The 20,475-nt window shown below is 54.1% G+C and overlaps 1 protein-coding gene and 1 pseudogene across 47 annotated transcripts in view; both read left to right on the top strand.

Moving 5' to 3' along the window:
- On the top strand, positions 1 to 213 carry LOC100357601 (large ribosomal subunit protein eL38 pseudogene; annotated as a pseudogene).
- Positions 214 to 3,606: 3,393 nt separating this feature from the next.
- Positions 3,607 to 20,475, top strand: part of CAMK2G (calcium/calmodulin dependent protein kinase II gamma) — a 57,499-nt gene continuing 40,630 nt past the window's right edge. For 14 of the 47 annotated variants that reach the window (XM_051823079.2, XM_051823093.2, XM_051823071.2 and 11 more), the window contains exons 1-3: positions 3,611 to 3,806; positions 5,156 to 5,250; positions 16,053 to 16,112. In XM_051823079.2, the coding sequence (XP_051679039.1) occupies positions 3,742 to 3,806; positions 5,156 to 5,250; positions 16,053 to 16,112 (220 nt within the window). In that variant the 5' untranslated portion in view covers positions 3,611 to 3,741. 47 annotated transcript variants of the gene reach the window in all.

Genomic DNA, 20,475 nt, shown 5'->3' with positions numbered 1-20,475 from the left:
ATGCCTCGGAAAATTGAAGAGATCAAGGACTTCCTACTCATGACCTGGTGGAAGGATGCCAAGTGTGTCAAGATCAAGAAGAATAAAGACAATATGAAGTTCAAGGTGTGCTGCAGCAGGTACCTTTACTCGCTGGTCATCATGGACAAGGAGAAGGCCGAGAAGCTGAAGCAGTCCCTGCCCCTAGGCCTGACCCTGAAAGAGCTAAAATGAATCAGAGAAGCCAGTTTGAACTGTATTAAAGTGTTAAAAGTGGGGCCAGGGCCGTGGCTCACTTGGTTAATCTTCCTCCTTGTGGTGCCAACATCCCATATGGGCGCCAGGTTCTAGTCCCGGTAGCTCCTCTGCTCCTCTTCCAGTCCAGCTCTCTGCTGTGGCCCGGGAGTGCAGTGGAGGATGGCCCAAGTGCTTGGGCCCTTGAACCCGCATGGGAGACCAGGAGGAAGCACCTGGCTCCTGGCTTCGGATCAGCGCAGTGCGCCGGCCATGGCAGCCATCTGGGGGGTGAACCAATGGAAGGAAGACCTTTCTCTCAGTCTCTCTCTCTCACGGTCTATAACTCTACCTGTCAAATTAAAAAAAAAAAAGTGTTAAAAGTAAAAAAAAAAAAAAAGAAAGAAAGATAGAAAGAAAGAAAGAAAGGAAAAACCTCTCGGACATAAAACTGATTTCCCTCTGAAGCAGTTTTGCAATATCGCCCAACAAGTGGGTAAATAGCTTTCCCTTCCAGTGGCATCATCTCCCTTACACTTAAATAGCTCACCTTCCAAGGCCCTGTTTTCCCTAGGTCTGAAAAGTGAGTGCCTTCATGCTCTAAAATTGGGTTCTGAAATTCAGAGGTTAAAGATCAGACTGACAGAGGGTACTGCCCTGTTGGGCATTGATTTGAAGACACTGATTTCTTGTGTATTCCCTCTTCCCCAAGCTCTGGGCAAGGTCTGAGTGCCGTGCTGCCCAGGGGACCAGCTGCAACTGGAACAGCACAGCCCGAGGACCCCATGAGGTTGCCATAGATACTGATGCGCAAGGAGCTGGTGAGCTCGTTATTATTTACATGTATCTTCTCTCTAATTGCTGTGGGGTAGCTAGAGGTTGTGTGGGTGCTACAGCAATGAGGATCAAGGAGGGTGTGTGTTTGCATGTGAACACAGAAGTGTCTTGAGGCTTGAAATTGCCACCAAGGACACATCAGAGTCTGAGCAGTTGGGAAGCAGTGAGGGAGGGGGAAGGGAGAAGTGAGGTAGAGAGAGAAACATGGAGAGAACAGATTCGGTTTCCTTTTTGTGTGTAAATTCAGATTTTCTACTTTATTTGAGTGATTTGCAAAGTAAGAAGCCATGGCAAGCACACAGTAGGCAGCTGATATTTGCTGAAAGGCCGCTAGCTCTACGTATACAGGAATATGGTCATCCCCAAGGCTTCACCCCAGTGTATTTCCTATCACTCTTCCTTTTAACCCAGAGGTGCAAGGCAAAATGCTTTAGATGGTCACCCTGAAATGACTAGTGCAGGGCCCTTTCCCTCGGCCAGGGTGATACCCCTCACTCAGCAAGCAGGTGAGACTGGTCCTTGGTAACCGCAGTTATGTTTACCCCTGGGCGGCAGTCCTAGTCTGTGCTGTTGCAACCTCCTCATTGCCTCAGACCACCTTCTATCCAAGAATGTGAAAGTGTCAGGTATTGGTGCCTGGAGGTCAAGAGCCAGGTCTCCCTGAGCACTCTGGAAGGCACACTGATCACCAGCTGATACGAAGCCTCCATGCCGGGAGTGCAGGCCAGCAGTACTGCTTCTGCTTAAAGCTGGGTGACAGAAACCCAAGACCTCCTGGCGTCCCCAGGTACACACTCTCACTGCTCTACCTCGTGCTGGAACCTGGGACCTGGCTGTTAACCCTAGTGCTTTGAAATAGGAAGTGGCCTTACCCCTCACCGCTTTACTTCCTGTTGCCCTGGGGCGAGGTGAGGTTCGGTGCTCTGTCACCTCTCCCCTTTCCCTCTGCCTTTGCTTTCCTTTTCCTAAGCACTCTCGGAACACATTTCCTCTTAGGCACCACTCCCTTCTACTCCCTACTCACCCCACACTGGGCAGTCTGGTTTTCAGAGCGGCACCCAGGGCTGTTGGGTAGGGAAAGGAGGGAGCCAGCCCTGAGAGCTTTGCTCCACCCACCCCTCTGGGAGGCAGCTCGGAGGGCTGGGGCGCCTCTCAGCTGCCTCCTCCAGGCAGAGCGAGCCTGCAGACAATGGAGGCCTGCCTCCCAGTGGGCGTCCTGCTGTAATCAAGGCTGAGCTGCTGCAGTTGGCTGAGCGCCATCCTGCCCAGTAGGGGCTGGCACTGGACTTGGGGTACAGCTCTCTCAGGCAGGGTAGAAAACTTTCCAGCCTATTTCTCCTCCATTGAGAATTATGTGTCTCTGTCCCACCAACCTGTCCTCGTAGGGACAGAAGAAGGGGTGATAACTCCCTTTAACATTCTGCAAATATTTACTGAGTCTGGGGCTGAGTATATGGTGGTGAACAAAGGAGGCAGAGGCCTTGCCCTATTGGAACCTATAATTTAGTGAGAAGGCAAATATTAAACAAATTATAACAGCAAACAGTTCTATTTAGGTACCAGGTACTATTCTAAGTGCTTTATGTGGTTTAGCTCATTTAATGCTCACAATGCTATGAGGTAGATACTTATTATTATTTCTAATTTCAGATAAGGTAACTGAGGCAGACAAAAATTAAGTAACTTGCCCAAGTTCACACAACTGGCCACTGAGTTGCCAGTCTGAGCCTGGTGGTCTAATCTGAGTTCCCTCTTGAGATAAATATGCTGTAGTTCTACTTGTCTCTCACACCAGAAAATCCACCCTGCCACACAAGTGCAGGGTGCTCTGCAAGAAAATGGGGATGTTTTCTCCATCTTTCCATTTGCTTTTGTAGTGCCCAAGCACGGAGCCTTTTGAAAGCATTACCGCACCATCCCTTTCATTCACTGGCCTGAAAGAGCACATTCTCTCATCTCTAAGATCCAGCACAGGAAGGCACAGCTCCACCTGTATCCTTGTCCCTGGCCTGGTCGCTCTGATCCAACGGCACCTGATGCGAGTTCTCCTAATAATGGCCCTGGTGCTTGCCCAAGTCTAGACTGTCAGCTCCACGACCTCAGGCTGCTAGCAGCTGGCTCTGCACCAGCTGGGCTGTGACTCGGGCTGCTTGACCTTGGCACGCCTTGCACTCGAAGTGAGCCCTGGGTGGGGATGGGGGGAGACTTGGGACCCCGCCTGGGGGGGGGGGCCTCTCCGGAGAGCTGGATGGTCCAGACCCTTCCACCACTCCTAACACGTACACCCTTGCACACACATTCCCAAGCCCTTGCAGGGTGGGCTCCGGGACGAGTCTACTGGTCGCAAACCTCTGTCCGCTCTGGCGGGTGCCCTGGAGCTGGGACCCCTCCTCCAGGTTCTCTAGCACGCCTGGCCCAGCCCGGGCGGCTCCCGGGCAGGGCGGGGCCAGTGGCGGGAGGCCCCACCCCGGGGGCGGTCCGGGGGCCGGGCGGGGGGGGGGCCGGCGAGGCTGGGGGCGGGGCGGGCGGGCGGGCGCGGGGGTGTCCCTCCCTCCCTCGCTCTCCCCGGTAAAGTCTCGCGGTGCTGCCGGGCTCAGCCCCGTCTCCTCCTCTTGCTCCCTCGGCCGGGCGGCGGTGACTGTGCACCGACGTCGGCGCGGGCTGCACCGCCGCGTCCGCCCGCCCGCCAGCATGGCCACCACCGCCACCTGCACCCGCTTCACCGACGACTACCAGCTCTTCGAGGAGCTCGGCAAGTACGGCCCGCCCGCCGCCGCCCGCCGCGGCCCCCCACCCTGCCCCCGCCGCCCGGGCGCTATGCGGCTCCTCGCCCCGCCCCCGGCCCTGCACTGGCCGCTGCAGCGCCCCCTCGGCCCGCCCCACCCCCAGCCTTTCCCGCCTGCTGCCTCCGGAACCCCCGCGACCCCCACTTCATGCCCCGCAGCCCCCTTTGCGCCCCGCAGCAGCTGCGCGGGCTGCTGCACTCCGCTCTGCCGCGGGGACTGCAGCCCCCCAAACAGCTCCTGGGCGCCCTCCAGCCCCGCCCCTCCCTCACCCTTGCCCCGACCCCTCCTGCTCGCCGCCCCCTCCCCACCCTGCTCCGGAGCTCACTGTGCACCCTGTCCCCACGTCCCACGCGCCTGGCACTCAGGACCCTCCCCAGCCCTGCAGCTTCAGACCCGCTGCGGTGCCTGGGAGTGGGGGGGATGTTTGGTGGCCGGCCCCGCCCCCCCGCTAGTGCCGCTTCCAGGATCCCAACCCCGCTGCTGGGCAGCGCTGCAGCACCCCCGGCCCCTCCCCCCACCCCTGCAGTGGTCCCAGGAGCCGCGCGCCGCAGCCGCAGCATCCCCCTCCCCTTCGCACTGAGCTGGCCGCTGCTGCAGCCCCGGCCCCCCCACCCCCACCCGCGGCGCCGAGCCCGGCCACTGCAGCCCCCGCCCTGCCCGCCCCCCAGACGTTTCTAGAGCCCGGGAGTGCGAGCTCCCATTTGGGGGGACGTAGAGGAAAATATCATGGGGAAAGGGCGCTGTTGATGTCAGACTCACAACTGTGTCCTCTCTTTTCCTTTGCTGTCAGTTGAGCTGGGATGCAGTGGGATGAAGCCGTGTGTGTGTGTGTGTGTGTGTGAGCGCGCGCGTATGTGTGCGCGCGTGGAGGGGGATTGAGCCTCACTTTCCCCATGGCTAAGAGGGATTTTTCTCTCAGAAGATTGATTATATCCTGTTTTTGACCTCTCCTTCCCCTACCTTCAACTCTTCCTGCTGAGAAGGACAGGGTCTCTGTGTTTCCTTCTCTCCCCTGGTTGTGTTACCCAGGACCCAGGGTTATCAGTGAGATGCAGCAGGTGTGTGTTTTAAGCATCGCCCACTAGCTCCTGATGTGCAGCCCAAAGCTAAGGCTGCTGTCTTGCCGGGGGCCTCCATCAGGGGTGGGAGCAGGGTGGTACTCCAACCACGTCTGTGCAGTGTCACGAGGTGGTCACGGCTCGGTGTGTGAGTGTGGCTAGAGGTCTGGTGGGGGGAGCATCCCTGCCCTCAGACCTGAAGTGTGTCTGTGTCACACTGCGCTGCTCCGTGTCCCAGTTCTTTCCCCCTTCTCCCTCCAGGGGTGCTTTCTCTGTGGTCCGCAGGTGTGTGAAGAAAACCTCCACGCAAGAGTATGCAGCAAAAATCATCAATACCAAGAAGTTGTCTGCCCGAGGTGAGCATCCCTCCTTCTTGGCCTCTCCATAAGGGGTCCTAGGGGATGTGACTCTTTGAGAAGCTGCCCCAGGAGTCGGGCGCTGTGTGTTTTAGCACTTGGATGAGAGTTGAAATTTCAGGGTGGGTGGACTTTGAAGCAAGACGAGGAGTTGCACTGGGGAGCTGAAGTGCTCAGGTTGAAAAGACAGAAGGAGACGTAGGCAGCGCGGCTCTGCCCTGGTCCCTGAAGGCTTGAAGGAGTTTGGTCTTTAAAGAGGGGGAGGGGCTGGAGGGTGGTGTGTGGTGTAGAACGGAGAACTCTTAATATGAGGCACGTGGAGCCTCTGTCTTTGAGGCTGTAGTGGCCATTGCAGGCCTGTCCTGGTCCCCGTGCCCTGGTGGTGACTTAGGATAGACGGGCAGTGAGTGAGCAGCTCTGACGGACCCAGCCTGCCCTGCCCACCAGGCGGCAGAGCAGACTCCCAAGGGAAGGGAGTCTGTAAACATCAGGGGAGGCTGCTACTGGCGAGGGCTTCTCGGGAACAAATCCTGCCAGATGAACTTGATTGCTTTTTTGATCAAATTACAAAGTTGGTGGTGCAGCAAGCAGATGTCGTCTGTCCGGAGTGGAGGGTGATGCCTCATGGTCTGCAGATCCCAGTGGCCTGGTCTGGGCAGGAGCTGCGCTGCCTTAGGCTCTGAGGAGCAGAAGGGCTCAGGCCTTGGAGCCTCACCTGTGAGATCCCCCGTAGTACCTGAGGCTGGGAGGGTCAGGGCCGGTCTTTCACACCTCGAACGTATGCTCTCTGAACCTTGTACTGGGTGCTTGCCAAGTTACCTCATCTGATAGGTGTAGACCCAGCCGTGTGTAAAGTGCTCTGAACAGAGGCTGCTGAGTATGGAGGTCAGGTCCCAGAGGGTTGCAGGATGCAGCTGAGGGACAGAGGTCATGACACTCAGAGGAGGGAGTTAGGGCTGGGCTAAAGGATGCCACAGGTGTGTTAGGAACCAGGCCAGATGCCCTGGGGAAGATATGGGCTTCGGCCAGTAATGACGTGGGCATCTCTGGGGCGAGAGATGTAATAGATGTTCCCAGCACTCAGAGAAGCTATGAAATTCCAGAGAGGACAGTGGAATTCTGACATGTTGGCAGGTGTTCTAGGACTGTTTAGCAGGGTCCTCTGCGCCTGCCGGCTGGGGAGACTCTCCGTCCCACCAGCTGGGTTTGTGCTGCCTCCTACCCAGTCCCTCTCTCTTGCTGTTCATGTGTACATTGGCTGTAAGGTTGACTTGTTTATTTTCTTTCTCTCTGGGTACCTTAAGTCCAAGACGATGGTTGCTGTAGAGATATGTGGGAGGTCAGATGCCCTCTTCCCTTGGGGCATGGGATACAGCGGGGGCACTGGGCTCTCTGGTAGATAACCGCTGGCCAGGGGTGCAAGGTGCAAGCAGGGATGACTGTTCCATTCAAGAATGGATACTTGTCTATGCCCACACAGCATAGCCCTGGGTACATCAGAAATGGGACAGGTGTCTGGTGTCTTCAGTTGATGATGCAATGCTTTGCTTTTCTCTGACCCAGGGTAAGGGAGGCAGACACAGCTGGGAGCTAGATTTTGGGATGTGAGGGCCACTGTGGAGTGGCTGGCCTTCGGCTTTGGTTTTTTACTCCTTCCTTACCTGCTGGAACTTCCCTGACCCTCTGACCTGTGTGATAACATCCCCTTCCCTCCCTCACGTCCTTTCAACCTTGTCCTGTCTTTCCCCCAACTGGTGTCTTTATTTCCTGGCCCAAACTAGATGAGATTTAATTTCCCTTTGATTTTTGTTGTTGTTGTTGTTGTTTTTAATTCCTCGAGGATTCCTGTGTAAAATCATATGCTTCAGACAACTACTCCCCCTCGTGAGGTGGTTATGCCAACGGAGGCACTGTTGTATGACGTGTGTTCCAGGGTAACTTCATGATGGAGGCCTAGTCTTGGCGAATAGGGGTCAGAGATGGGCAAGTGCCCACTCTGTTGGGAGGTGGCAGAGTGGGAGGATGTTGTCTTGGAGATGGAGGGAGTAAGGGGGTGGCTGGGCTATATAGGTGCAGGCATGAGGGATGTGAGTCCCTGGAGAGGGTCGGGCCAGGGTCCCTCCTGAGCTGGTGCCCACGGGGTTAGGGAGCGAAGGCCGTGGCTTGTCTGCAGCCTCTCGGTTTACGCTGTATATTTTATAAAGGTGCAGTGGCTAGGGCTGGGTTTCACTCGTCACTGTCTGTCTGTCTCGGGCTCTGCAGGTGTTAGATTTCTGTGTCTGGGAATGTCCTGGGCCCACCAGGGTCATCTATGAAGGTCTGAAAGGGCTTGTTTTGTTTGCTGGGTCTCCATGCGTGCCTTCTTTCTTGTTTGTGGTTCTCTCTACTGCAAGCCAAAAGGAAAGAAAAAGGTATAAAGCTTCTTCCTCCTTGGTGTCTGTGGTGAGCTGGCCTGAGAGGCAGAGGCAGAGATCAGATCTGGATGGGAAATCTTATTTTGGGCTGTTCGCTTGTCATGGTGGTCTCCAAAGCCCCCAGTGTTGGCTGGATTGCGAGGTAGGGAGTTCATGCCGATAGGTCATGAACACCGTCTCTGCACGCCTGTCTGCGTAGTCACTGAAAGTCGTGTAACGTCACTCCATTTGCTTCAGAAAACAGCCTTAGGTGTGTGGGGTTTGGGCTCTTAGGGGAACCATGGTTCCAAGCTTAGCTCCACTAGGCCGAAGGAGGCATTTAAAATAAGCTTGGATGCAGGAGCTGGTGGGCCAGGTGATGGCAATGATAAGTCGTTATTTTAAGATTTAAGAGCACCCCCCACCCCAAAGAGCCTGAGCCCTTATGTCTTTTTTTATTTTTAAATCTTCATATTCCCTTCTTATCTTTATTCATATGCATACAGATTTTCACCTCGTGGAGCATAACATTTTATATCCTGCTCTCTTTGCTTATATCCAGAGTGTCTTCCCCATATTGCTACAGCTGAAGGGCAAATGGTCTTTTCTTTCTCCTATGCAGCTTAGGATTTGTCCTTGCAACAATTAGCATCCTAAGAAACCTCTGCATTTGGACCATTTATCTGGACCCCAGACGCCTTCACTAAGATGGATACTGGGGTAATGCCCTTGGCCTTACTAAGAGATGCTACCAAAAGTTCTTATAAAATCTATTAGGACATTTGCTTTATTCACTTATTTATTTAATCTGTGTGCCCCGTGTGAAGAAATTTCTGTTGAAAAGGAATGTAAGCTAGAGCTTTCCACCTGGTGGGTCTCTGGCAGGTGAGGGAAGGAGTCTTACCTGTTTCTCTGCTTCTGTGCAGGGTGTCGCTGCTGCAGACCGAGCAGATACACATGAAATGATGGGTTGAGGGGACTGTGTAATCCATCATGGTTGCCTTTTGGCTTTGGTTCCCAGGAAACTCAGAATCAAGTTGCTGGAGCCCTTGTACACCAGTGCTGGCGTGGGTTCTCCCTTTCAGATCCAGGGAGCCAGGCAGCAGGCCTCAAACGGCTACCGGAGGAGAGGACAGATGAGGATAAAGACCTGTGCCTGGGGCGTAAGGCAGGGTGGGAGATGCAGGAAGCCAGTTGTAGTTTATCCTCCTTCTGTGTCACGAATGACCTTCCAGGGATGTTGCTGAGACCTCCCCTGGGCAGTGATTTTCAGTCAGTGTGTATGGGATCATCTGAGTGCTAGCTGGAACTGTGGATTCCTGGGCTCTGTTCACCTGGCTTCTGCTTCAGGAAGTCTGGGTGGGGCCCTAGAATCTACATTTTTAACATGTGCTCCAAGAAATTTTGTGTGCGTGGTCCGTGAACATTCTGAGAATGCCCTCTTGAATCAGCAGCAGCAGCAACACTGGCTCTTGCCAGGTTCTCTGGGATTCACCAGACACGCTCGGCCCAGCCCAGCCTTCTCCAGGTGGTGTCTCTGCGGGCGCACGGCCATCTGTGCACGTGGGCTCTTCTGCGACTAGGGGCCTTGTTCTGAGCCCCCAGATCAGAGTGTTGGTCTGTGTCCAAAGCTGTGGCAGGCTGAGTGGCTGCTGTGGTGGCCTGTGGCCACCAGAAGGGTAAAGGCTGTCCCTTTCTGGGTCCAGCTGGCCCTGGAGGTTGAAATGGGATCCCCCTGGATGGTGCCAGCTGAAAGCAAGCCCCACCCCTTGGTGTTGGCCTGAGTAGCCCCCATGACATTTGTGTCCCCTGTGGTATCTCCAAGTGAGACGTTCCTGTTAAGGATCTGGGTGATGGGAGGGGAAGAAAAGGGAGGGTGAGGCAGTAATGGAAGGCAGGGGAATAGGAAGAGAAGCTGCGCAGCCCTGCAGCGCTGGGACTCGAGGAAGCATTGGAGGGACGCTTCAGAGTGCAAAACGGCTTTCCTCCTGAGGATAAAACAGGCCAGTTTCTGTTAGCAGAGAAATGGGCATCCTGCATTTAAGTGATTGAACTCCTCTGACTTCTCTGCTGAAGTGGATGAGGGAGCAGGATGAAGGAGCCTCCTCGGTGCCAAAGCTGCTGCGGGACCGGTGTCATCCTGCAGTCATGATGTGACCTGTGGGACCGAGTCCTACAACACTGGCCTAGCACCCTGGCCTCACACACCTTCCCAGAGTGACTTGAGGGTGTGCATCAGGGAATGGGGTTGGAGGTAGGAAGGTGGCCTCACGCTGTAGGAGACACCCCCCTGGCTTTCTTCCTGCTGCTTGCTCTGGTCCTCTGTCGTCATACCCTTGTCAGAAGCTGTCCTGAAACCGTAGAGGTGAGTGGTGATTCGGTTCTCTGCAGAGCCTGGAGATAGGGGAGGAGGGTGGGTGTGAGCCGCTCCTGCCCCCGTCTCTGTGCTTGCGGCTCTCGGAACAGCCTTGGCAGGCCGACAAGACCTGATCCCATGGGTGCCAAAAGGGTGGTGACAGGAAGAGATGGGTACTTTGCACCTCTTAAGTGCTCTCTGCGGAGGGCCTTAGTCATTTGCCCACAGCTACACAGATTTGCCTCAAGACCAATGACAACACGCAGGCCCATAATATTTGGGGTTTTGTGTTTGTGTTTATGAGCTGTCGGTTTGCCCAGGACCGTGCCATGCTCAGACCCCAGCCTCTTCAGGCGGTGTGGCCTTGACTTCCCCTGGAGCTGTTGCCTTTGAAACCCGGGTTCTGGGTACTCTGGTCCTACGTTGAGCCCTGGTGTATCACCCCGAGCTTCTTCATCCAGGCCCTGCGCTCTCAGCCTGCTGCAGTAAATCCCTGCTTGTTGCTGGCTGAGGTCCCACTCTTGTCTGTACCCATCTTTTCGGGTTTGGTGGTGGGGAGATTTCCAGCCACTCCCCCCCAACACCATCTCTACTTCCTGGGCCCTATCAGTAGCAGCAGCAGCTTCCCATCTGCTCCTCTCTTTCCCCTCCCCCTCGGCTTGCTGCTGCCCTGGGAGGAGCTATTTTTAGGGGCTGCTTCCTGGGATGTTTTACTTGGGGCTGGTTACCATGAAGGAAATGTCACCAAAACAGTGGGCAAAGGCTGCAGGCACCAGGAGCCCTGCCGGGGGCACAGAGAACTCGACGGCTGACCCTGTGCTGGCCCTTGAGAGTGGCCAGAGTGGCCACAGGCAGAGCCTTGCCTTTTTGGGGTTTGCTAGTGACCCCCATGGGGATTTTCTCCATCAAAACTGGTTTGGGAGCCTTGAACTTTGGGGCACTTCTGGGCCCCTCTCTCCTTTCCCTCGGTAGCTACAGCTTCCCCTATCCTGCAGTCCAAAGGCCACAAGGTACTCAGATCTTTGTGTGGCCCTGTTCAAGCTGCCAGAGCTAGGGCTGAAGAGAATGGGGGATTCTAGGGGCTGAACTCTGGGGAGTCAGGTAGGCTTGGTTCAGCCCCCACGCCCCTTGTATTCACAGCCATCAGCTTGTACCTGGGTGTAGGGGCGTGAAGGAATTAGAAGCCAAGGTCCCTTATGCGGTGGATACACTTTGCTCTTAATTGGAGGCTCTTTGCACCTTTCGAGCGAGACTGAAAGAGGAAGGGCTGTGGCATCGTGGTGTCAGGGTGAGGTCAACGGGATTGTGGCTTGAGATTCCCACTGGTCAGTGCCCAAGGCCCACGGCCGTTTATAAGCAGCTGGGGAAGGTGGATTATGACACCAAATCCCTATGCTGTCCTTGTTTCTGCTCTTCAGAGTGCTGCCCAGGGGGCCAGGCAGGGCCTCTGCTCCTTGGGCAAGGGGGAGGGGGAGCACTCCAGAGGGCAGCACGATGAAGTCCCCCCTCCCCATCAAATGTCTGAAGTCGATGGGACTGCAGGAGACATCTCATGATCTCTGCTAGGGGTCATGGGCACAGACCTGCAAAAATATTCCTGGCCAAGTTTAGGGCATATTTGAGTTGGAACTGGAGGAGAGTCCTCTTAGCTGGAGTAGGGCTCTGTGTCCTTTCCCACTTGCAGAGGGCTGCACGTTTGGGTGGAAGCAGGATCGCATTTAAAGCTAGTGCCGCATTTGTGATTTTAGAGAAATGTGTCCCTGGCGGGTATGTGGAGAGCCAGTGACTGGCCGTCCCTGGCCTCCTGATGCTGTAGGGGGAAGAAATGCACTTGGAGTAGGCTCCTCTCGTGAGGGCAAAGGGGGTTTCAAGGGCCCCGTGTGCCCCTTGGCTGCATGCTCTTGCTGTCGCCTCACTATCTGCTTCCTCTTTTCTGCCTCCTTTGGTGTGGCTGGTCGTTTTCTGCTGCCCTTCCTGTGAAACTGCAGATCCTGGACCAAGCCTTGAAGCATTTGGGCAGCAGGTGGGAGAGGCGAGGCTTCCAGGGATCCTTGTTTCCCAGGACCCGGCTCTGCCCTGGCTGGGTTGTGGAGAAAGGACCCACACCTAGCCTGGAAGGCCACAGCGGGACCCTGATCAGGCCGCTTCTGCTTTCTGCTCCTGTTGCCACCTCTGCTCTTGGGGGGAAAACCTTGCAGAGGGCTGTGGTTGGAGCTGGGCTGAGGGCCGGCAGGGGTGGGTCTCCATGGCAGTAGCACACAGGCAGGCAGGAAGTGGCCCTGTGCAAAAGCGGGAAGTGGCTGTTGTTGAACAGGAAGGGGGGGCTGGGCTGTGGGAGGGGGTGGGGACAAGCTGGTAGAAAGGTGGGTGGGAGGAGGGTCAGCTTTGGAAGGTCCAAGCTGCTCCCTAATGGTTGCTGGCAGGAGGGGTGACTCCAGGAAAGAAGTGACCCTTGTGATGAGAGCTTGGGCTGGTGTGTCACCTCCCTGAGATGCTGAGCCAGGGCCTATTCCTGCCACTGTGGACCAAGCCAGGTCACTGGCCTTGCCCGCTTTGGGGTTGGGGGATGCTGTGTTTCCATGGGACACCCTCGCCCTTAGGAAAGATGCTCTTTGCACCATTTCTTGTTGCTTCTGCTGCTGCTGGAATGAAGCACTCTGCTTTTCCCAGCCATGGACCAGCCCTGGAGATGACTACAGGACAGGAAGTGTGGGGGACCGAGACGGGAGACAACAGCAGGAGTGGCCCACCTGTGCATGGCATAGGAGGCCAGGAGAGTGTGGTAGGCAGAAACCGCACAGCTCATTAAGCAGAGCGCTTCTGGATGGCAGAGCGCCACTGCCAGCGAGGCCGAGGAAGAGGGGGGACCCCGTGGGGGAGGCCGTCTTATCTCTGAGGAACCCCTGTTGCTCACCTTCACCTGCAAGCTATAGACGCAGGTGCCCCCCCCCAAAAAAAAAAAAAAAAAAACAGGGCAGGAACACTGCCCATACCTAGCACAGCCACGAAGACCAAGGCCAGGTCAGACAGCTCTGTTGGGGTATTTTGGATCCTGCATCTTCCCCAGCTGAGGAGAGAGCATGTCTGACTCTCTCATCCCTGTTGCCCAGCAGGACACCTTGTCTGCTTTCATCAGATGGGGGCCCTCGGGAAGGAGGCTCTTAGTTTGTGGCAGGCAGCACGTTAAGCCCCGTGCCCATATTACCTCATTAAACTCAGCTAGGGCTGCCTGTCTTGTGGAAGTGTGGAGACTGTTTCTCAAGATGTGCACCTGGCTCACGTGCTTGCCCCTTCTGAAGTGAGAGTCAAGTGTTGTCTCCTTGCCGGGGCCTTCCTTCCCCGCCTTGTTTTCTACGTGAGTTTTCCTATCGTCTGCCTCACCTGGCACCCAGCCCCACTAGAACGTCAGCTCCTGGAGGGCAAGCCTTGCTGCCTGTTGTGTTCCCTGCTGTCTCCCCAGCAGCTCGAACAGTACCTGTAGCACACTGGACCTCAGTGAACATTTTTTGAATGATGAATGCGGTTCAGGTGCGTTGAATAACTTGCCGGATGTGGCAGGGCTGGACTCAGTCCAGGGCTGTCTGACTCCAGCGCCGATGTGTTAATTGCTGTGCCGCATGGCTGAGAATCAGACTGAGGACCAAGGCTGAGCTCCAGGGTTCAGAGAAGACGTGGACCTCGACTGGAACATGGGGCTCAGCTCCTCGGAGAGCGTTGAACTAGATGGCTGACGAGGCCCTTTGGACCTTGCGTAGCTCCTTCGAGGAGCTGGAGCCTGAGACTGTGTCTATCCTCTCTCTGCTCTGAGCCACTGGAAAAGCCAGAGTGTCCTTATTTTTAGTGCTGTTGCTGTTGTGGGACTGTAACCATTAGCCAGTAAGAGACTTAAGGGAGGAGATAAACATTAATCTCTAGGCCTTCCCCTCAGCTGCCACCTCCGCATTGCAAGATGCTGTTCTCTTGCACCTGCCCGGGCAACCGAGCTGGAGAATTGTGGGATGAGGATGGTGAGGTGCACGGTTAGAGAGAGCAGGCAAGTAGGCCTGCTGCTTGGGGCAGGCTAGCATGGTCCCTCCATCTTGAGTCCCGGGGGCTGAGAGGAAGCTGGGGCTGCCTGCAGTCTGGCCAGACCTGGGGAAAGCAAGCCCCTAGCCACCAGGAAGGGTGATAGCTGATCCCTCGAGTGTCCCAGCTTTTGGAGGTCCCTGGTCTTATTCCTGTGCCTGGACCAAATGATACAAGACAGTGTGGGAGATGGGTTCCCCGGGGGTTCTTCTGACTGCGTCCTGGTCAGTGGTCATGGACCCAAGTGTGGGAAGAAAGGCCTGACCCAGATCTTTGGGCAGCTGGCATGGATTAGCTGGGCAGCAGGAACTAATCTCTGCCGTCCCCACCTCCTTGCACAAAGCAGAGCTATCGCCGGAGGGAAAATTTAGGACAAAGCTGGGGGTGCTTGGAGAAACAATACACACGAATTGCTTCTAGCCTAAAATTTCTACATGATCTCAGACTCAGAGGCCTGGGTTTGACTCCCAGTTCCCTCTCTTTCCTGCTGTGGATCTCTGGCTAGGTTATTTAACTTTTCTGGGCCTCAGTTTTATCATCTGTAAAATGGAGACTATCATAGCATCTTTGTATTGGGGTCATTGTGAGGGTCATGGGCGACTTTACAGAGGTACAACACTGTTTAGAGAGTGCTGGGGTGAGGAGAAACCACTAACAAGGGAGATCGGAGTCTCTTGGCAGGTATGCGTGTGAAGGCACCTGCCTGGGCCCCGAGAAGTCAGGGTGCAATGAACTCTGCTCCCCAAAGCCTGGAGTCTTTATTGACACTCTCTCTTTTCTTTATCTGCTCATCAGGACATAGTGGTGGGGAAAGAGAGCTCTAGGCCCAGACCCCCTGTAGTCACCTCCCATCCGTGTTACCTTGTGCTGTCTGCTTTGTCTTCTTACACCCAGTTTCCTCATTTGTATTGTAATAGAGCTAATCAGACCCCTGCTTCCCAGCGTCAGTAAGAATGAAATATGATAACCCACGCCTCTGCCTTGGCATAGGAAATAATTAATAAATGATAGTGATTATTACCACTGCAGTGATTGATGAACCCATATTGATAGAGTACTCGAGGAAGTACTAGTTAGGAAGCCTCTCCCTCCCTTACCAAGTTTGTGACTGAAAGGTAACCGGTGGCATATAATATGAGGATCGGGAGAAGTGTGGTGGGAGATCGGAGGCCGTCAGAGGAGAAGAGGAGAAGCCACAGTCTGCTGAGAGGAGCTGCGAGGACTTGGGGAAGGCGGTGACCTTTGGCAAGATTCCAGCAAGTAGAGGTGGGGCAGGAGAGCAGGGAGGGCTTCTTGGCCTCCTTGCTATGAGTAGCGTCCTGTCCTTCCACTTCCTGGAGTTCTGTTTTCCTGAGGAAGGAATTGAGCCATGTAACTCACTTGGATCTGGGGACTCACGGATTCTGGTTGTTTCATTAAAACGGAGTCATGCCAGAGCCTGAGTGCGAAGAGGTCAGGTTTCACAGGGTGGGTAGCTAAGAGGATCCTAGAGAGAGATGTAGGATGTGTGTCCCGGTTTCTCTTTCTATAAAATGGGCATCATAATCATGCCAGTCTCGTACAGTTGTTATGAGGATAAATTAAAAGATTTGTCTGCATGATGTAGAAATGAGCTCTCCATAAATGTTAGCTGTTATTTAAATCACAGTTATCTTGATCATCATCATCTTCATTGTCAGCATCATTATATTTTAAGATTGCCATGAGGGCTACATGAGAATATAAGCAAGACTCCTAGTGCTTGCTTGTCCATGTGGTAGACTCAGAACAGCTTAGCTGGATTCAAACCTGGCATTGACACTAGTTGAGGTGTTCAACCTTTCTAGTTATTTCCTCATGTGGAAAAGGTGTTCAGACTTTTCCCACATCTAAAAGCAAAATTGTCGGAAGTACAGGGTTGATGCCTAAGAATTGAGAGGCTGAATCGCCAGCTGACTACGAATAGAGTGGATGGTTGATGGCTTTTGTCCTCTCTCTCCTGCTTTTAGATCACCAGAAGCTAGAACGTGAGGCCCGGATATGCCGACTTCTGAAACACCCAAACATCGGTGAGTGCCCCTGACACAGTATTTCATGGGTTGTGCTATGGAAGCCCGGGAAAACAGAAATCTGCTCTTTTTGTATGTGGAGTCACATCTGTCTGTGGGCTTCCACCTGGTGTTTTTTTTTTTTTTTTTTTTTTTTTTTTTTTTGCCAGAGGGGTACAGCAGTTGTGTCTCTGAATTCTAGAGCATTCCAGCTAAGAGACCTGGTTATCTGTCTTACAGTGGTGCCAACTCAGGGCTTGGATGGGAGGCATTGGAGTAGGTTTCAAATTCACTTTTTTCTCTTTCTCCTCCCATCTTTGGGCTAAAGTCCAGGGTCCTCAGTGTGTGGGGTTCCGGGCTAGTAGCCTGCCAGTGTCCCTCACCAGGCGCCATCCGTGGCCCCTGTGAAGGGTCAAGATTTTGTTTCTGGACCTGAAAGAGTTTTGTTCCTGCTGCAGTGTCCTGCACCCTCTGGGGGTTTCCATGGAGCTTCCATTTGTATTCCCCAGAGCCAGGAGAGTGAGCTGCCCACCCGCCTGGCTTCTCTAGAGAAGAGATGGCAGGAGCCACTCGGATGGGGAAGGAGAAAAAATGAAAAGGATTTTTCCCTGCTCCCACCCTGACTGTGGGACAAGAGTACATTGTTGGTTGTTCTAAAGCCTGAGGAGGTTTGCCTGCCACAACCCACTGCAGCTTAGTTTTTACATTGTTCCAGGGACGCAGTCTTTGCCAGACGCGTTGGCTCTGACTTGGTGTTTCTCGCTGCTGGCTGCAGTGTCTGAGCAGAAACCCCAGTGCTGCCTGAGACAGAGCAGGGAGCATCTCCCAGGTTTTCCCTGAAAGCCCTGAGTCATCACAAAAGAAAGCACGTGCTCTGTGCTCCTCAGGCATGGCCTAAATATCAGGGCTCCCACAGTGCCCCGGAGGCTGCCTGCTCCGCTCTGCCGGCGGCCAGCATGGCGACTTATTGGAGCTTGGTGCGCTCTCCAGAGTCACCCAGCTGCTGGCTTCCCAGCTCTGGGGCTCGAACCTCCAACGTGAGCTCTTGTGTGGAAGAGCTGAGGTCGCACTCCAGCACGTGGGGAGAGGAGCAGCCCCGAGGTAACCAGAACTCCAGCTATGCAGGGCTTTATAGATCGCAATCAGCAGCTTGGATTCCATCCGAAGCAGATTGGCATAGCTGGTGCTCTGCTCTGCCCAGCGCAGTGCGTTCCCCAGAGCCAGCACCTCCGAGCCGGCAGATCCTGGCCTTGGGACTGCCGGGGCTCCTGGGTGGTCTCTTCACCTGCAAACAGCACCATGGGGACCAACATGTTGCCTTGGGTAGGAGAGGGCCAACAGAGAGAAACACCTAGAACAGCAGTCACAAATTCAGGCATGTTTTGTTTGGCTGGCTCAGTGGTCTAAAAATATTTTTATTATTTGCCAATATTTGCAACTGAGATTTCACATTTTGAAAAAAAATTCTGTTTCTCAGCCTTTTGGATCTGGAGGGCTGGCTCTGCTGAACCAGTCCTGTGCATGGCCAGCATCAGCAGAGGCTGAGTGTGGCTGTCCCTTTAGTCCCACTGGCCACTGTCCTTGCTACTCCCTCTTGTCTCACATTTGCCTAACTGGTCCCTGTAGGCTCTGTGAGCCTCTGACTTCCCACCTGGAAATCCCAGAACTGGAAGAAAAAAAGCATGTGGGTGCCAAAAGGCGCCCACCAGCACGGAAACGTTTTGGTGTTCCAGTCCCAGGTGTCAAGGTCTGAAGACAGCAACTTCCTTTCCTTTACGCTTCTTGCAACCAACTCATACAGCAGTGATGAGTTGTCTTCATGCAGGGAAGAGAACAAGATGTAAAGGGACGATGATGCTGGAGGCAGAACCATGCCTGCGTTACCTGCAGCACAGGTGTGGTTGACTGATTAAGGGATCAGGGTATAGTGAAGACAACAGAGAAAGAACAGGAAGGACAAATAGGAGGTTCTAGTTGAAAAAGCCCTACCTTAAAAGAATGAATTGTAGACTTTTTGACCTCTTCACCTTGACTTGGTAACCTTTTCCCGGCTGCCCCAGCTCAGAATAAAGGCAGATGAGGGGCTATCTGTCCCAGCCTTCTGTGCTGTTAGAAAGGTAGAGAGACCCAGGAAGGCCAGGCGTGACATGGTCACTTTGAATGAGTTGTGCTTCCGGTTTGTGACTGCTCCTTGGTCCCAAAGGATGTTGGTCTGAGGACCTGTTCGGGGTCAAGGGCAAGCTGAGGGAAGGGTGAGTCAGTGTGTGTCCTGGAAATGCTGGCTGGCCAGGCTCTCTAGCTCGTGGTGGGAACCAGGGCCCTTGGAGATGTGGCAGAGCTGCGGGTACAGGAGGCGGGGTTGCCATGGTTCCAGGCCTGGCTCGTGGCAGAAGAGGAGGCAGTTTTGTGCCCCTATTTCGTTATTCCTCTCCTCTCTCTGCTGCTGCATCCTTCAAAGCTGTGGCCCCTCTGGCTCTGGCCTCTGTAACTCCATCCTAAAAGGAGACAAGCAGATCAGGCCAACAGTGGCACACTCATTATTAAGGAAGCAGAGAGCAGAGAACGCCCCGTCAACCTCTGGTTACTCTCAGACCGGGAGACACTGAATTCGGAAGGATATTTGGTGCCAGGGGCCAGGCACACCTGTTTTGTTTTCTTTTCCTAACAGATATTCTGTCCCAGCAGTTAAAAGCCTGTTGGAAGGGTGAACCCTAATGTAAACTGTGGGATTTGGGCAATGATGATATGTCAGCATAAGCTCATCGGTTGTGAGGGTACCAGGCTGGTGTGGGATGTTGCCAGTGGGGGAGGCTGTGTGTGTGTGTGGAGACAGGAGGTACGTGGGAACTCTGTACTCCTCATTCAGTTTTGCTGGGAACCTGAAACTGCTCTACAAAGTAAAGTGGATTAATTAAAAACAGACAGATAGGTGCCTGTTGGGTGTGTGGCTCGCAGCTGAACTCGGAACGGCCCATGGTGGGGAGTTGAGAGGAGAAGCGCTTAACACTGAGGGTCAGAGTCTGAAGGGGGTGCGTCCTCCCTGTGATCCGCAGGCTCCCTGCTCTCAATTCCTCTAATGAATAGACTCTGTCTTCTTTCGTGCTGAGCTGCCCCAGCAGTTTCGATCACAGTCTAGCATTGTGGTTTAGAGCAGCACTTTGCAAACTTTTATGTGCTTGTGAATCAGCCAGGGAGCGTGTCAAAATTCAGATCCTGAGTCACTAGGTCTTCAGGTGATTCTGCTGCTGCTGGTCTGTGGTCCATGGTCCCTACTTGGAGAGGGCAAGGTTTGTGGCTTCAGAGTCACATCCACTAGGCTTGAATTGGGGGTTGACTGGTTAGTAGCTGTGACCGCTGGAGAGTTATCTGAGTGGTCTACGCCTGCCCCTGTCTTGTCATCTGGACCCCTACTTGAAATTGTTGTGGGAGGGTGATGAAGATGATATCTTGGAAGTGTTAGGTCCTAGGCTCAGCCCTGGCTCAGCTCTTCACTTATTCACCCTGATGCCCTTTACCTTGGCTAACAGGGACCATTCGGCCAACAGTAAGTGGCAGAAGCAGTTGCAAAGAAAAAGGGAATGTTGAGTCAGGACGGAGCAGCTCCGAAATCCCTGGAGTGGGCGTGGGAGGATGAGGTGAATCCTGGCACAACTGGCTCCTGGGGGGTGGAGGACAGCGGGCTCAGCCCCCACAAGCTTCACTGGGTTGTTGCCAAGGGGTTTTTAACGGTGACTCTTTTTTGGGTGCTGTTTTGTGCTGTTGGGTGGTTTTTAAAGAATTGTGAAATGCCACAGCATTTGGGTGGTGACTTTGAAGGTATGAAATACCAAGAAAGGTGTTTCCGTGTTTTGGCCTGTCCTTTATTCCAGTGTTTTTAAGGAATGATAATTAGGTGTGTTGCCCGTATGTAGCAAATGCTTACTACTGCTTTTCCTGGATATTACCATCTGCAGCCTTCATGCCTTGCTGTTACCATGTCAGATTATTACTCCATGCATCCCTAGTCCCCATTCCTTCTGCCTCAGCAGCCCTGACACAGTGGGGCTGGTTATGTGTTTGTGTAATTACTGGGTTAAAGCCTCTCTCTCCCCTCGGCCTGGAAGCTCTGTGGTAGCAGGGCCAGGCTCCTCGCCGGCGTCAGGGGAGGTGCCTGGTGGACACTGCCGAGCCAATCACGGTGGCCAGTGCTACTACTGGGGCCGGATTAGAGCTCCTTTGCCTAAGAGGATGGAGAAAGTGGCTCACTGGTGAGGTTATGATGTCAGGAACCGTGATGTCAGATTGTCTTGGCTTCAGGTCCCATTCTTCCACTTAGTCTGATGTTGGGCAAGTTTCAGAGCCTCAGTTTCCTCTCCTGTCAGGTAGGGGCATTTATTGTGAATAG

This window comes from Oryctolagus cuniculus, chromosome 15 (genome assembly GCF_964237555.1).
Source record: "Oryctolagus cuniculus chromosome 15, mOryCun1.1, whole genome shotgun sequence".
Classification (NCBI taxonomy): Eukaryota; Metazoa; Chordata; class Mammalia; order Lagomorpha; family Leporidae; genus Oryctolagus; species Oryctolagus cuniculus.
The sequence above is the reverse complement of the archived record's forward strand: the minus strand, read 5'-3'. Positions and strand labels throughout refer to the sequence as shown.